The following is a 16,818-nucleotide window of genomic DNA, read 5'->3' on the forward strand; positions in this document are numbered from 1 at the left end:
GGGACATATAAATTAGCTTTAGCCTTTTAATTAAATATGGTGACATCTTTATTTCTTATTACTTAGTCATTATTCCTATGTAATCCTACTCCCCTAAGAATTTCAAAAATACCAATCCCCAAGCGAAAGAGTTTCTTTAGACAAAAGCAAAGACAGGGACTGGCTAGCTTGATCAATTGATTTGGTACCAAATATCAAATGGGAACCAGGAGATCATGATCAAACAAGTTTAGTAACACTGAACTTGTTTCTTTATTATGGGACTTTTCTGGGCCTTTGTCATTATGTAATAGTACCCTCCTGGCCTGAAACCCATGGCTCACACCTGTAATCCTAATTAGGAAGCTGGGATCTGAGGATCAAGGTTCAATCCTGCCAGGGCAGGAAAGTCTTATCTCCTCTTAACCAAAAAGCAGGAAGTAGAGCTGTGGCTCAAGTGGAATAGTGCTAGCCTTGAACACAAAGAGCCTCAGGGACAATACTCAGGCTCTGAATTCAAGCTCTGGGAACAGAAAAAGAACAAAACAAGAACAACAAAACCATTAGCCACCATCTTCGTGCATCTTCAGTGCATTCCCTTAAAAAGTAAAATGCATAGAAGAATACATGGAAGAACTGAGAAATATTGCTAACTTTATGATATAAAAGCCAAACTTAGATGAAGAGTCTAGTGAGACTCTTACCTCCAGTTAACCATCAGAAAACCAGAAGTGGAACCAGAGCTCAAAATGATAGAGGGCTAACTTTGGGCAAAAGAGCTCAAGGAGCTCTCAGGCTCTGAGTGTAAGCCATAAGACAAAAAACAACAAAAAAAAAGCCAAACTCAGGCAACTGATATTTGACATTAAGGACAGAGGTGTACAGAAGGCATTACTCTCAATATTTCAAGTAGATGTAAATCTATCCAACTTGAATATTATAACAATTAAAATGGAAAGGAAAACTCACCAACAGAAGCTGAATTTTTAAGCACCGATTCTTTTGGGGTTCCTTTTTCAATTCGTATTGTGGCCCACTGTTCAAAAATAAGAAGTAGTAATTGAAATTAAGTCAAATTAATACAGACATGATGTAAAACACAACATGATTACAGAAAAGCAAAATTAATCATTAAGGGAACTTTTTAAAATTTTTCAACTATCATTTATCTCTTTTTTATAGTCTCTTTTGTTAAGGAATACTTTTTGAATTAAAAAGCGAATCTTTTTTATGTATCAGAATTAAAAGTCTTCAATGTTATGCTTTTATATTAGTCATGGATAATGTCCTAATAAATGAGTAATGATAATAACCTCCCTGTCTAAACTTCCTTACAGAAATCTGTCCCTAGTGAAAACTCTCTGCAAAAACTCTGACAGCCATATATGGTGGCACATGCCTGCAAGTCCAGCATTTAAGAGCCTAAGGATCTCAAATTCAAAGCCTGACTTCACTCCATAGCAAATGCCTGTCTCAGAACACTGTGAAGTACGTGATCAAAGAACAGATTATGGCATAAATAATGTCTGAATTTAGCTGGTATGCTAACTCATACCTGTGATTCCAGCAGCTTGGAAAATGGATATGGGGAAGACAAGAGGTTTGAGATGAACCTAGGTAAAAATTTTGCAAGACCCCTAGATCAACAAAGGTTAAAATCTAAAATTCAACTAAGGAAAAAAAAAAAACTAAACTTAGAGCAGATAAGGCAAGAGTGTGGCTCAAGTTGTAGAACCACATGCCTACCAAGTGAGAAATCCTGAGTTCAAACCATAGGAGGCAGAGAGGAGAAAAGAAAAGAAAAGCTGCATGCATTTGAAGCTGAGACAGTGTATGTAGCTTGGTGGTAAGATACTTGCCTATCATGTGTGAGTCTCTAGATTCAAGTTCTAGGATAGCCAAAAAAAAGCAATTCAAGTCTGAAAGAACCTAATCCTTGTGCTTTACAAAATAAAAATAATCTCCCTATCCCACATGGTTGCTGTCAGGATTAAATGACATCCTGATAAAGCACTAGTAAAAACAGAAACACAGTTTCAATCACTTGAGTATTTTATACAGTAAAGAGGCTTCAGAATGAAGCTTTTAGTAAACAGGCATGCAAGAGCTGAAAAGACTCCATGAAATCACCACTTAGGATGGCATTGGCCCATCTGGCTACTTACCTATTAAGTTTGAGGTCTACAAGCTTGAGAAAATTTACAAAATAGGAAAACAACTCTCACTTTGTTTTGAATGTGTAAATATGTAAAGAAATACACCAAGATGTGATTTTTAAAATTTTTAACTCTTACACATTTCTAAAATGACTTACTATTTAACACCAGAGTTTTAAAAGTACAAGATGCATGATACTCTTCAAATGATGTGCTGAACTGAAACCACTTTGTATCAGTAAAGATATTTTTATTGTCAGGATAATGTATAGAGGAGTTTCAGTTACATTTGTCCTGTAAGGGTATATTACTTCTTGAAACTTGTTACCCCTTTTCATGTGTTTGTGTCGCTATCCCTACCCCTACCCCCTCCCAATCACTAAAGCTAATTTCGGAAAAAAAAAAAAAAGTGCAAGGTTGCTGAACACCAGTGGTTCACACCTATAATACCAGCTATTCAAGAGACTGAGTCATAAAGGATGGAAGCCAACCAGGGTAGAAAAGTCTTCAAGACTTCATCTTCATTTGGACAACAAATAGCAGGCCTGGAGCTGTGGGTCAGGTTATAGAGTACCAGGTCAGCAAGCAAGCCAAACAAACAAAGGCCTTGAATTCAAAACCCAGAACCCACAATGAAATAAAATACAAATAAACTTTTCAACTTGGTATTATTAGAGAAGCACTTGCCTATTATGTATAAGACTGTGAGTTCAGGGGTTAAAGTGCTTGCCTAGCATGCATGAAGACCCGGGTTCGATTCCTCGGTACCACATACATAGAAAAAAGCCGGAAGTGGTGCTGAGGCTCAAGTGGTAGAGCTCTAGCCTTGAGAAAGTCCAAGGACAGTGCTCAGGCCCTGAGCTGAAGCCCAGGACTGGCAAAAAAAAAAAAAAAAGAAAGAAAGAATGAAAGAAAGAACAATTCAGAAGCTAACAGCAATTGATTAATTTGAAGAGGAGGAACAATATAAAGTTCAAAAAGCCATATACAGAGGGGAGGAGAGAGAGAATCCTAGGGCTTGAACTCAGGGCCTGCGTGCTATCTGTGAACTTTTGTGCTCAAGGCTAGTGTCCTAAAACCTGAGCCCAATTCCACTTCCAGCTTTTTGCTGGTTAATTGGAGATAAGACTCTATGTATGTTCATATGTGGGCTGGCTCTGAACTGAGATCCTCAGATATCAGCCTCGGAGTAGCTAGGACTACAGGTGTGAGTAATAGACATCTAGTTGTTATAATTTTAATAAGACACTAAAAAAAACCTCAGGTAAACTGGGCATGGTGGCTCATGCCTGTAATCCTAGCTACTCCGGAGGCTGAGATCGGAGGATCAAGGTTCAAAGCCAGCCCAGGCACAAAGGGCTTATCTCCAGTTAACCTCTAGAAAACAGAAAGTGGGGCTTGGCTTAAGGGTAAGGCAGTAGCCTTGAGCTGAAGAGCTCAGGGACAATGCCCAGGCCCAGGTATATGATGTAAACTTGAGCTTAAGAGCTCAGGTACAGCGCCCAGGCCTCATTCAAGACCCATGACCACCAAAAACAAAACAAAACAAAACTTTAGTTACTGCTAAGCTCTAACCAGAGAGATTAAAAAGTATTTTTCAAATGCATAAGAAAATAACTGATAGAAATTAAATACCATAAAAAATATATGTGAAAGTCAAAGAGTGTGCCATGACAAGACTGCGTCAGGACTCTGCACAGCACCAGAATTGAGTAGGAACATTTCCTCTATACTTAGCACCTATTAATAGATGCCTGAGCTTCTAATTTCAAGTGTCAAATCACTAATGCTAATAAGACTTGGCCTTAATCTGGCTGCATCCTGCTATACTCTTGCAGATTTGGTTCAGGATTCTCAAGCTCTAAGCCCCATCTTTTCTCACCTAAAGCAATAGGAATTTCCATCATTTCTCAAAGAAAGGTTGGGCATCTGTTATTAACACTTGTAAATAAATCAGAGATAGGAAAAAAATCAAATTTGTTTATACTGTGGATATATGATTTAACATTTTACATAAATACAGTTATCTCCGGCTAGAACAATGATGTCATCCTCTTAGGATGGAAAATATTGGTATTCTGTGACAGCTAAGAGCTTAGTTATATATTCTCCTCCTGCTCAAATTCAGTTGTTGAAGTTCAACCCCAAGGGTTTCCAAAGATGACTATATTAGGAAACAGGGTGTGTGTGTGTGTGTGTGTGTGTGTGTGTGTGTGTGTATGTGTGTGTGTACGCATGCTACAATCAAGGCTTGAACTCTTACTTGGTTTTTTGTTTGTTTGTTTGTCTGTTTGCCAGTCAGACTCAGGGCCTGGACTTGGACTCAGGGCCAGTGAGACTTGGACTCAGGGCCTGAGCACTGTCCCTGGGCTTTCTACAAGGCTAGAGTTCTAGCACTTAAGCCACAGCGCCACTTCCAGCTTTCTTTGTGGTACCAAGGAATCGAACCCAGGGCTTCGTTCATGCTAGGCAAGCACTCTACCACTAGACCAGTTCCAGACCTCATACTTGTTTTTTTTTTATTCAAGATTAGTACTCTACTATTTGGCCACAGATGTACATCCAGCTTTGCTGGCTAATTGGAGATAAGAGTCTTATGGACTTTCCTGCCCAGACTGGCTTCAAATCACAATCCTCAGATCTCAGCCTCCCGTGTAACTAGGATTATAGAGCTAGAAGACATGATTGATTTAAAATGAAGGCCCATGGCACTTGGATCTTGAACTTGAATTTGTAGTGAACAACCATTTTGTTCTTCCAGATTGCCTCACAAGAGAAGGTAAGAAAACAAGCACATACTTTGCAGCTAGTGAACTGTACCTCAGAACTTCAATCCTAGCATTTCCTGACTGTAGTCACCTCAGTCAAGAGATTTGAACCGCCTGGGGCATCTACGTCATTATGCTAAAGCAAGAACACTGCCAAGGACATTGTAAAGATGAAAAGACCCAGCCCATGATATGCTTGCCACACAGCAGGACACAAATAGGATAAAAATGGCTTGCTCTTCCCTCCCTACACCCTGCACCTGATCTAGATACCAGAAATCACCAGTTTCTTCCCAAACTACGGGGGTGCCTCCACATACAGAGACAGGCACAGTGTATCCAGCGAGATTCTGAGTGTCTTCTGCACCAGCTCAGAACACATCTATTTCAGCTCCAGTAGGCAGCTCTGTGGACAAGAAGTTCCTAAACACAGAAGCAGTTTCTAACAACCCTGGTACTGTCCAGCCACATTCTCCATGCCCCAAGGAAAGTGAAGTTAAGCTTTCAGAACACTCAATTTCTAAGCACTTAAGAGTGAAAAAGGAAGCTGTCCAAATTTCACTCATAAGAAATAGTTCCAAGTCTGATTTTAAAGAAGCTGGGCTCTGGTGGTTCACACCTATAATCCTGGCTACTCAGGTGGCTGAGATCTGAGGATCACAGTTCAAAGCCAGCCTGAGCAGGAAAGTCCTTGAGACTCCTATCTCCAATTAACCACCAGAAAACAAGAAGTGGCACTGTGGCTCAAAGTGGTAGAGGGCTAGCCTGGAAGCTGAAGAACTCAAGGAAAGCACCCAGGCCAGAGTTCAAGCCCCAGGACCAGAAAAAAGAGAGTAGTCAGAAAGCTTGCAAACATGTGACACTGTCACCTAGGCAATTATGACTTCTGATTGTGTGTGTGTGCGTGCATGTGAGTGCTCTTACAAATGAGAGTGCGCTTACACAGGCCAGTACTCTTTTTTTATTGCCAGTCCTAGGGCTTGAACTCGACGTGGGCATTGCCTTGAGCTTCTTTTGCTCAAGGATAGTACTCTACCACTTGAGCCACAACTTTCCTTTCAACTTTTTGCTAGTTAATTGGAGATATGAATCTTACAGACATTCCTGCCTGGGCTGGCTCTGATCCATGATCTTCAGAATTCCACCTCCTGAACAGCTAGAAATACAGGCATGAACCACCTGTACCAACTTTTTATTTAACCTTTTAAGTCCTCTACCATAGCCCAATCCTCTACAGGTAGGTAGTTACTGCCTACAGAGTTTATTTCTCTCTCTCCCCATCCCCCATCTGACCATTGCATTGAGTGTCTCTTGCTTCCCATATATACACACACATATACATGTACATATATATACACATACACATATACATATGCATGTACATATATGGGACTCTATATACATATATATTGGAAGCAAATATTCTATATATTACATATATATAGTATTATTCACTCTCATTCTTTCTTTTCTCCCTTCTCTTCCTCTTGTTGGTAGTCCTTTAGTTTGATTTGTGTTTTGTTCAACATGCAAATAATTATGTATATGGACATACACACACATATATATGTTTATGTATATACACATGTGTATGTGTATCTTTTAGGTTTAGCTTCTGCATAAATGAAAACATATAATATTCTAGTAGGGTTTTTTGGTTGTTGTTTTGTTTTACTTTGCTGGTCATGGGGCTTGAACTCAGGGCCCGGGCACTGTCCCTAAGTCTTCTGGCTTTGTTTTCTTTCTAATCCAGAGGTTCATGTGTGCTAGGCAAGCACTCTACCACTAGGCAAAACTCCCAGCCCCTATTCTAGGGGGTTTTGGGCTGGTCTCACTCAGTATGATGTCTTCTAATTGTATCCATTTTCCTGCAAATGACATGATGTCATTTTTCTTTATGGTTATGTACTATTCTATAATATACATATATGCATATGTATGTGTGTGTTCATATGTCATATCCTTAGCCATTCATCTGTTCATATTAAATAATTTACATTATATATCATTACTTTCTTCCTGTCCTTCATATCTGTATTTTCATTCCATTCCTTGTTTCTACTCATGAGCCCTAGGTTGTAAGTACCAATCCTTCCTCTCACCCTAAACATGAACCCTAACAGTTAACTTCCAGGCTTGAGCTGTATCTTTCAATGTTTAATCTAACAATTCTGTTGGCTAAACATAAAAACATCACACATAGGCTGCCCTCCCAGAGATTCCGACACAAACATCTTACCACCAGGGTGGTTTTCCCTCAAGCTCTGCCCAGCCAGAACTTTCTTTTCCTTCCATTCCCTTTTACTTTGCTTTCTTTTTATAGTCAGAATTCCTAAAATAATTTCTCCACATCTGTAATCCTAGCTTCCCAGGAGGCTGAGGATAGTGGTTCAAAGCCAACCCAGCGCAAAAGTCCATGAGAGTCTCATCTCCAATTAACCACCAGAAAACTGGAAGTGGTGCTGTGGCTCAAGTGGTACAGTGATAGTCTTGAGCTGAAGAGCTCAGAGTCAGCACCCAGGCCCAGAGTTGAAGTCCTACAACCAACCAAAATAATAATAATAATAATAATAATAATAATAATTTTCCCATTATTGTTATCATGCTGATAGGAATATTGCCTAACAAATCATATGCCCCTTGAGAATACACTATTTGCAAACTGAAAAAAGTTATTCTAAAAGCCAAGTATCCAAGCCTTTTCCTTAAATAAATTGCCATACACATGGACTTGCACACACATCTCAAAATGCAGAATGTATGAAGTAGATATTAATATTGACACGCTAAAAAGAGGAAAAGCAATTACAGTGAATCACTAGACAAGTAACAACTACCATTCAACTATTCAGAAGGTAACTACATACACATAAATTACTAGAATTTGAGTTAACGGTCATAAAAAAGCCACTTATTGGTCATAAAAAATTTTTTAAAGTAAATACATTATGGACCAAAATCAAATGACCTTTGAACTCTCAGATTCATGCTTTCATTTGGCTTTTTCACTTGTGGCCACCACTCTAGCACTAGAGCCATACCTCCACTTCTGGCTTTTTGCTGATTAATTAGAGACAAGGTCTCAAGAATCTTATTGCCTGGACTGGCTTCAAGGACTTATCCTCAGATCTCAGCTTCCTGAGTAGATGCAACGAAAGGTGCCAACCTCAAATGACCTTTTTAAAAGGTACACAAATTATAACCAAAGAAACCTAAGAAGTATCCAGATCTGTTCAAGAAACCTCAAGAATATTCTCGGGACTGGAGTTCTCCAAATCAGTGGAGAACTTTCTAAAGAATAAATGAGTAATAAAAGGGCTGGATATTACTCAGGAGGCTGAGATCTGAGGATTGAGATTCAAAGCCAGCCCAGGCACAAAAGAACCTGCGACTCTTGTCTCCAATTAACCTCTAGAAAATGGGAAGTGGGGCTTGGCTCAAGGGTAGGGCGGTAGCCTTGAAGTGAAGAACTCAGGGACAGTGCCCAGGCCTAGTTCACATCCCATGACCCACAAAAAAAAGCGGGGGGGGGGGGGGGGCTGGGTATTAAACAGAATCTAGCTAAAGGCACAGCATTTTTCCAGAACAGAAGATGTTCTAAAACTAAACAACTTTTTAGAATTATCCCTGTAGTTGGGAAAGCAATCCACTGTACTAACCTCAGATGAATAGAAATGCCCTTCTAACATTGTTACTGTCAAAAGATAGAAAACCTGGAGATCCCTAGATGCTCTGCTGTTCCAAGCATAAGAGCTCCAAATAGTCAAAGCCCAACAGATATCAGCTGACAGACAAAATGAATCCCTACTCAAATTCCAGACATGCCAAGCCTCTCTCTGACAGAATAACTTGAGTCTTAGCAATGAAAATTGGTCCTTACATCACAACCTAAACAGTGCTCAAGCCAAAAGGTGTTATCTCCCACACTAATTATAAACTGAACAACCGTCATTATTCAGTTCATCTTGGAAAGTCTTTTCAAAAAATTTGAAGCCCCGTCAAACTAAAGGTCAGGTCTTAGATTGGAGATAACCCTGCCAACTCTGGGAATTTGGTAGATTAAGAACAACTAGATGGTATCTCTCTTTTGACACCTCCTCTGAACATTTGAATTACTAATGCTAGACGGGTATGAGTACCTGTGTGAGTCAAGGTATTTTGATTTACACTCATTCAGTTCTCCAGTAGCCATTGTTGTTTGAGAAAACAATTCAATCACTACAGAATTCAAACAAGAGGGAGCCCAGAAGAGATCAACTACTATGGTTCTAAGAGCTGCTAAAATCTCACAGAACAGTGTGACCACACTCTAAATATAAAAACTATAAGAAAAATCCAACACTAAGGTCATCTACCAAGTAGAACTTCAAAAGCATGAGAAAGCCTGTTGCTGGTGGTTCACAACTATAATTCTAGCTACTCAGGATGCTAAGATCTGAGGATAGTGATTCAAAGCCAGCCTGGGCAGGAAAGTCGGTGAGACTCTTATCTCCAATATACTATTCAAAAAAACTAGAAGTGGCACTATGGCTCAAGTGGTAAACCACTCGAATTGAGCAAAAGAGGCTCTAGGACAGGGCCCAGGCCCAGAGTTCAGGCCCTAGGACTGGTAAAAATAAAATAAAATGAAAGTATGAGAGCTGAAAAAAATCAAATATTATATAGTTCGAGAGCTCAGAAAAGAAATGATCACACGAAGGTCCAACAAGGATCTACGATAACATCACAGGTAGAAGCCAGCTCGCATGGGTTAAAGATACCTATCTGTAAGTTACCCCATTACTGAGAAATAAGGGCAGAGAAAGCAAAGTTCTGTGGGCAGCCAGAAAGTAGAGACAGAAAAATGACAACCTATAGTAGAAGGTACTAGGAAAGCCAGAGAAGCAAAGATGCTAAAATCTTAAAAATAATAGTAATAATAATAACATATGTAGCACCTAACATACACAGCTCCTTTCTAAGAGCTTGACATGCTTTTTTAATTTTTTAAATTTATTTTATTTTACTTATTTATTTGTTTATTTTGTGGGTCATGGGGCTTGAACTCTGGGCCTGGGCACTGTCCCTAAGCAATTCAGCTCAAGGCTACCACCCTACCCCTTGAGTCACAGCCCTACTTCCTGTTTCTTCTAGTGATTAATTGGAGATAAGAGTCTCATGTTCTTTAGTACCCAGGCTGTCTTTAAACAGCGATCCTCAGATCTCAGCCTCCTGAGTAGCTAGGATTATAGGCATGAGCCAATGCACCCAGCTTATTATTATTATTATTATTATTATTATTAAAACAACTATTTGGGGAACTGGAAGTGCGGCTTGAGGTAGAGTATCACCCATGAACAGACCCTAATCTCAGGCCTCAGCACTGAGAGGGAGGTTAACAATATGGAAATAGCTATTATTGTTCCTTTTAATTTATAAATGAGTGAAATGAAGTTAAGAAATAGATGACCTTGCTTAAGGTCATATATGGAAAAACAACTGGGATTCTGTTATCAAACCGCAGCAAACCTGAACGGTCTTCAGGGCCCCTCCTGAGTTAAACTCCTGTTATCCCATACTCAATTCAAACCAACTACTGAAGGGTGAGTCTTTAGTTTCCTTACCTGTCCTCTCTACCTGCCACCAGTGCTTCTTGTAATTTAGGAGAGGCCTGTCTAAGAGAACTACACTCACTAGCACCTAACCACCTTTCACTGCAAAATTTAGCAACAGAACCTAAGCAAGGCCAAGAATAACCTTTGCCATGGCATTCCGAATGCCATTCATTGGTTAGATAATGTTTCCATGACTCTACTAAAATAAAATCAGATTCTTCTTCAGTCACCCCGCAATTGATTTCTTATCTTGGGCATAAAGTAGAGCCCATGCCTGACTGGACAGGATGCCTTAATACACACAAGGACCTATGAAACCCGGGGCTGAAAAAGAAAAAAAACAGGAGAATAAAGTTGGCAGCGCCTCGTGTAAGTACGGATGGATGTAAACCGCTGAGACACAAGTGAAATCAGCGATGACAGAACCACAGCCAAGTGATTTCAATGAGGTGATCCAGTGGTCTCAATCCACATCACTCCATCTAAGGCGGCAGAAGCAGAGATGTCCTCGGAGAAACCGACCTATACCCACACCTCTGGTCCACGGTGTCCCGCAACCCCCCCCCCACGTCAGCCCCCAGGGCAAGGGGAGGGGGCCTCATCCTCCTGTCCCTCACCTCTAAAGTTTTCACCAGGATCTTCATGTAAAGTTCAGAGATGCCCAGCGATACTCCGAACGCCGAAGGCAGCAGGATGAGGCTGAGCACCAGCGTCAGCCAGGTAGACAATATCTTCCCCGCCACGTCTGCGCCCTCCATGGCTCCGCGCACCCACTCGGGACCAGAGGTCCGCGGAGGAGGAGAGCTGAGGGCGATCGCTGTCCCTGTCCCCAGGCGCTCAGTCAGTCCAGTCGCAACTCCGGTGCCACCAATGTCACTCCTTCTTGGCTCTCACCTCTGCGGAGCAAAGAAGAGAGGAGGGGGAGGGAACTTTCAGAACTAGGGCAATATCCTTCCTTCCTCCTTGGACCCCCGTGGGCCTCCACGAGAAGCCCGAGTGAAGAGCCGAAGCCGCCGGAGCGATCGCAGACTGGGGACAGAACTGGGGACGAGCGCTGGGCCACCGGCGGTGCGCCCAGAGCGCAGGGGCGCAGCCAGGAACGCGCCCCGCCCTGTGCCTGGTTTCCTCTGAGCGCCGATTGCGACACCCCAGCAGTGACTCACCAAGGCCTTCCCGCAGCGAGATCCCCGCCAGGGAGCTCTGGGGCCCGAGGCTAGGCCGGTGGCTGGTAGTTCTTGGGTTCTGGGCGTCTTTTTTCTGCCCGACGCCTTGGCCCCACCTCCTTGGTCACCCAGCCGGGGAGGATCGGTTCCCCGGGGCGCCACAGCAGCCCCGCGCCCCACCTCCCGCAGCGCCCCCTGCGATTGATCCTCTCAGCCCGGAGTTCCAAGCTGCAGATCCTGAGCCGTTCCTGCGCCTCCAAAGAGACAACTGCAAGTCCCGGACGCCAGCGAAGGTCTTGCGCGTGTAAAAGCAACCTCCTGGGAAGGGCTTTCCAGGAGCGGAAAATGTCCGGCATTGTGCTGCAGCCACACGCCTCTTCTGGCATTCCCACACCAGATCAGCTTTTCTCGCCCACTGCCAGGTGCAAGCTTGCTTATCGGGAGTACAAGGATCTCTAGTCTGCCCAGACACCATCCCTTAGGGCACAGAAGAAACCAGAAGCCAGGAGTAGGGCTCATGCCTGTAATCCCAACACTCAGAAGGCTGTTAGCAGGATTGGTAAATTCGAGGTCAGCCAGGACGAGTTCCAGACCAGCTTTAACTACAGGAGAAAACCCTTTCTCAAAATTTGAAAGAAGGAGTATGAAGGGAGACATAAGAGAGGAGAGAAAAGGAAAAATCTTCAGGGGTTGGCAGCCAGCGGCCAACCTTTGACCTGAGCCGCCCAGGGGTCCACATTTGTGCCTCATTTGTGGAACAAAGAAGGGCGAACCCCTGGCTTCCTATTTACTCCACTGCGTGCAGAAATATTTGAGAACCCTAGTCAATTAAGAAATCTGGCTATCCTGTGTCCCTTAATTGGGCTAGAATCTTTTACGTGTAACAGGTGTTGAATGGAAAGTGTTAATAGCAAATATTGTAGAGAAAACTTTCCTTTGACAAAAATGTGAAGAAAGTAGGAGGTGGGGAGGGTTGACAGGGAAAAGAGAAGTTCTAGCGCAAAGAATGTGAGCTCTTGCAATCTGCACTTCCTGCCCGGTACCTGTCCCTAGCTCCTCCTCTAAGAGCGAGACGTAAGCCAAGTTATGAATGAAAACTGAAGGTTGAGTTTCTCCAACTGAAAGGTCTGCCTATTGAAATAAGGGGTAAAAAGTACTGAAAACTACCAAAATCCCTGCTGGAAATGTACAGTACATACTTAAAGCAAAGGCATGTAGATTATGTTGACTCATTTAACACTCACGGGAAATGCTTAACAAGTCTAGCCAGCCAAGGAGACCAGACAAGTAACTTTTTCTGCTTAGCCACACTCTGGCACTAACTGCACACACACTCTCCAATAATTTCTATGGCTCATGACTAAACTCCAGGAACTGGCTTTGGTTTGGGGGTTCTCTTTTTTGTTTTGTTTGGGTTTTTTTGTGTTTATTTTGTAATATTTTTTGTCGATTTTGGAGCTTGAACTCAGGGCATGGGCACTATCCCTGAGCTAATTCTCTACCACTTTGAGCCACAGCTCCACTTCCCATTTTCTAATTGGAGATAAGAGTCTCCTGGACTTGCCTATCTGGGCAGGCTTTGAACCACCAATCTCATATCTTAGCCTTCCTAATAGCTAGGGTTGCAGGCATGAGCCACTGGCAGCTGGTGGGGGTTCTACTTTGCAGCAGCTTTCCAAACAACAAAGCTCTAGGTAGAGATGGTAGGGTAGCTAGCCTAATACAACAGAGGGCCAAAATCCCAGGCATAACAAAGGCACCAATAAGATTACAGACTTGACCTGCCACTGGGCTTCTTTACACTCTCCTGTGAAACACTAACAACTGGTAGTGTTTGTTCCTAGCTACTCTAGAGGTTGAGATCTGAGCATCTCTGTTCAAAGTCAAATCCTGGAAAGTGCATGAGACTCTTACCTTTTAATCACCAAAAATGCTGGAAGTCAAGTGGTAGAGCACCAGTTTTAAGCAAAAAAGTAAAAAGCTCAAGGACAGGACCTAGGCCCTGAGTTCAAGCTTCAGGACCCATGCACACAAGTTCATGCGTGTGTGAATGTACACACACACACACACATACACACACCCCACATGATGTCTATCTGCAAGGCTAGATTTCTTCTAAATGCTCTAGAGAAGAATCTTTTTTTTTTTTTTTGCCTTTTTCCAGTTTTTAATAGAATTTAGTTTTAAGGCCCACCCTAATAAAAGATATCATCTCAAGATTGTCACTTAAGTACAATCAGTAATGGCTTGCTTTTTCCAAATAATTCACAAGTTATAGAAGCTAGGGCTTGGGCCTCAACCCATTACACCACCCAATTCTGTAAAAATGGGGTAATAACACTTAGAAATTCTTACTGGGCAGCGACATTATGTAGTTAAAAGGTAGCTGACAGTAAGTGCTTAATGAGAAATGTCCACCTGTGGTTTGTGCTGTTCAAGTCAGCTGAACACTTACCAGGAAAATTTTTTAAGAACCTGTGTTTTCACCTTTTACTGTAGCATAAACTCCCTTGATGCTTATATTTCAATTTCATTCCCCCTCTCTCTCCTCTTTCTTTCCCTTTCCTTCCTTCCTTCCTTCCTTCTTTCCTTCCTGTCCTGGGTCTTGAACTCAGCCTGGCACTGTCCCTAAGCATTTTTTCTCAAGATTAGTGTTCTACCACTTTAACCACAGCTCCATTTCTGGTTTTTCAACAGTTATTGGAGATAAGAATCTCAAGGCCTTTCTTGCCCATGCGGGCTACAAACTGTGATCCTCAGGTAACCTCCTGAGTAGCTAGGATTACAGGTGTGAGCCACCAGCACCTGGCTTTGTATTTCAATTTCTAATATCTCTTCTGTCCTAAAATACCAGGTTTTCTGACAAAATTTGCTCTACCATAAACCAACTGGATATAGATTTAGACACACTTTGTCAACTTCTAAGGCCAAATGAAGTAGAATAGAAGAATAAAGAAAAGGGGCTAACATTTCTAAAATGTTTAATATGTAAGATTCAGTACTTGGGTTTTGTTTTCTTTTTTTTTTTTTTTTGGCACGGGAGGCGGGGGCGGGAGGGTAGATTGTTGCTGTTTTTCCCAATCCTGGGCTTGAACTAAATGCCTAGGCTCTGTTTCTGAGCTTTTTTTGCTCAAGGTAATCATTCTACCACTTGATCCCCAGTGCCACTTCTGGCTTTTTTGAGTAGTTTATTAGAGATCAGAGTCTCAAGGACTTTCCAGCCCAGGATAGACTCAAACCACAATCCTTTCAGATCTCAGCCTCCTGAGTAGCTAGGATTACAGGTATGAAATACTGATACCATGCTTCTCAGTACTTGTTGAAATGCAGTTTCTAAGTCAGAAAGGATGAGGTTGGCTTAAGATTCTAACAAGAGCCCTGATGATGCTGATGCAGTTCTGAAGCTCATACTCTCAGTCAGTTGTTTATTTGTTTGTTTGTTTGTTTTGGGGGGATCATGGGGCCTAGGTGCCATCCCTGAGCTCTGAATTCAGCTCAAGGATACCACCCTACTCTTTGAGCCACAGCCCTATTTCCCCTTTTCTAGTGATTAATTGGAGATAAGAGTCACACGGTCTTTAGTTCCAAGGCTGGCTTTGAACAGTGATCCTCAGATCTCAGCCTCAAGAGTAGCTAGGATTACAGGCATGAGCCACTGAGCCAGGCTTTCAGTCAGTCTTAACCACGAGCCTACGTCCTAGGAACCCAGATAAGTTTCTGCCAACCAAAGCCAAAAGAATTGATCCACAAGAGCTGGTCCTTACCTGAGAGCCCATTATGTTATTTGCATCTTCTTCAAGCTCCTATAATAGCTGTAATCATGGCCAGCAAGAAAAGTATTTATGCTAAACAGCTTTAAGCACTTGCCAATACTTTCAGGAATAGATGTTTATGACAAGTAAGATGTCATAACCGGAGCTAAGTGACAGATAATGATTTAAGGAGTTGTATGATAATCAGCTTTCTGTCACAGTGACAAATCATTGTGAGATATCAGCTTAACAGGAGGAAGGCTTATTTTGGTACATAGCTTCAGAGGTTTTAGTCCATGGTGTTGGCCCACTGTTTTTAGGCATAAAAGGTGAAGGTATACATTGTGATTGGAACACATGATAGAGGCAACTGCTCATCTTATGAGAAAATAGACAGAAAAAAAAAGCCACTGGTAGCTCAAACTTTTCATCCTGATTACCCAGGAGGCCGAGATCTGAGGATCCCAGTTTGAAGCCAGTCCAGACAGACAAATCTATGACTCTTGGCGGGGAGTCTGGCCTAGTGGAGTGCTTGCCTAGCATGCACGAAGACCCGGGTTTGATTCCTCGGGACCACATACATAGCAAAAAGCTGGAAGTGGTGCTGAGGCTCAAGTGGTAGAGTGCTAGCCTTGAGAAAGTCCAAGGACAGTTCTCAAGCCCTGAGCTCAAGTCCAGGACTGGCAAAAAATAAATAAATAAAAATCTATGACTCTTTTAATTAACTAACAAAAAGCCAGGACTGGAAATGTGGTAGAGAATCATCCATAAGCATATAAAGCTCAGTGAGAGTGTGAAGCTGTGAGTTCAAGCCCCAATACTAAAGGGAATCATTTATCTGTTCCTCCATACCTACATTTTACTTCATTGCACAGAATTTCACTTCATTTTTTTTTTCTTGTGGGTCATGGGGCTTGAACTCTGGGCCTAGGCCTGTCCCGTCCAGCAGGACGTCAACTATGGCCAAGAACCTAGAGGGAGGAATGAAAGGGACAGGAGACACAAAGAAGGCAGCAAGACAAGCATTCTGATCAAGCTGAGAATTTTATTTTTCACACAGGGGTTTATATGCCTCTTCAGGAGAGGCAAGAGGGGGTTGGGGTACTGCTTGGGGTATGAGATCAGGTGGTAGGATGTTTGCATATCAGCACAAGTAGGCATGCATTGCTTAGTAACCTAATTTACAAAATGTTGCCCTTAGGACAAGGAACTATGCAGGCACATTCTTACGCTAAGAATTCAGGGAGGGGGAGAATGTTCCCAACATGGGCCCTGTTCCTGGGTTCTTCAGCTCAAGGCTATTGCCTACCCTTGGGCTTGCACAGTGTCCCTGAGATCTTCAGGTTAAGGCTCCCTACCCTTGAGCCACAGCCCCACTTCTGGCTTTCTAGTGATTAATTGGAGAT

General features: G+C 42.3%; 1 protein-coding gene across 4 annotated transcripts in view; it reads right to left on the reverse strand.

The window, feature by feature from the left end:
* The window catches only part of Gpat3 (glycerol-3-phosphate acyltransferase 3), a 63,359-nt gene extending 47,851 nt beyond the window's left edge, over positions 1–15,508 (reverse strand). Inside the window, exons 1-3 of one of the 4 annotated variants that reach the window (XM_090343287.1) lie at positions 15,425–15,508; positions 11,115–11,393; positions 949–1,015 (exon numbers count right to left, since the gene is read on the reverse strand). In XM_090343287.1, the coding sequence (XP_090199413.1) occupies positions 949–1,015; positions 11,115–11,255 (208 nt within the window). In that variant the 5' untranslated portion in view covers positions 11,256–11,393; positions 15,425–15,508. Of the gene's footprint in view, positions 1–948; positions 1,016–11,114; positions 11,529–11,660; positions 11,786–15,424 lie in introns of those variants that run through there. The other 3 variants (XM_090343288.1, XM_090343289.1, XM_090343286.1) reach the window with 3 other exon arrangements.
* Between the last annotated feature and the right edge of the window lie 1,310 nt (positions 15,509–16,818).

The sequence above is a fragment of the Megascapheus bottae genome, chromosome 13 (genome assembly GCF_031878675.1).
Source record: "Megascapheus bottae isolate mThoBot1 chromosome 13, mThoBot2.hap1, whole genome shotgun sequence".
Classification (NCBI taxonomy): domain Eukaryota; kingdom Metazoa; phylum Chordata; class Mammalia; order Rodentia; family Geomyidae; genus Megascapheus; species Megascapheus bottae.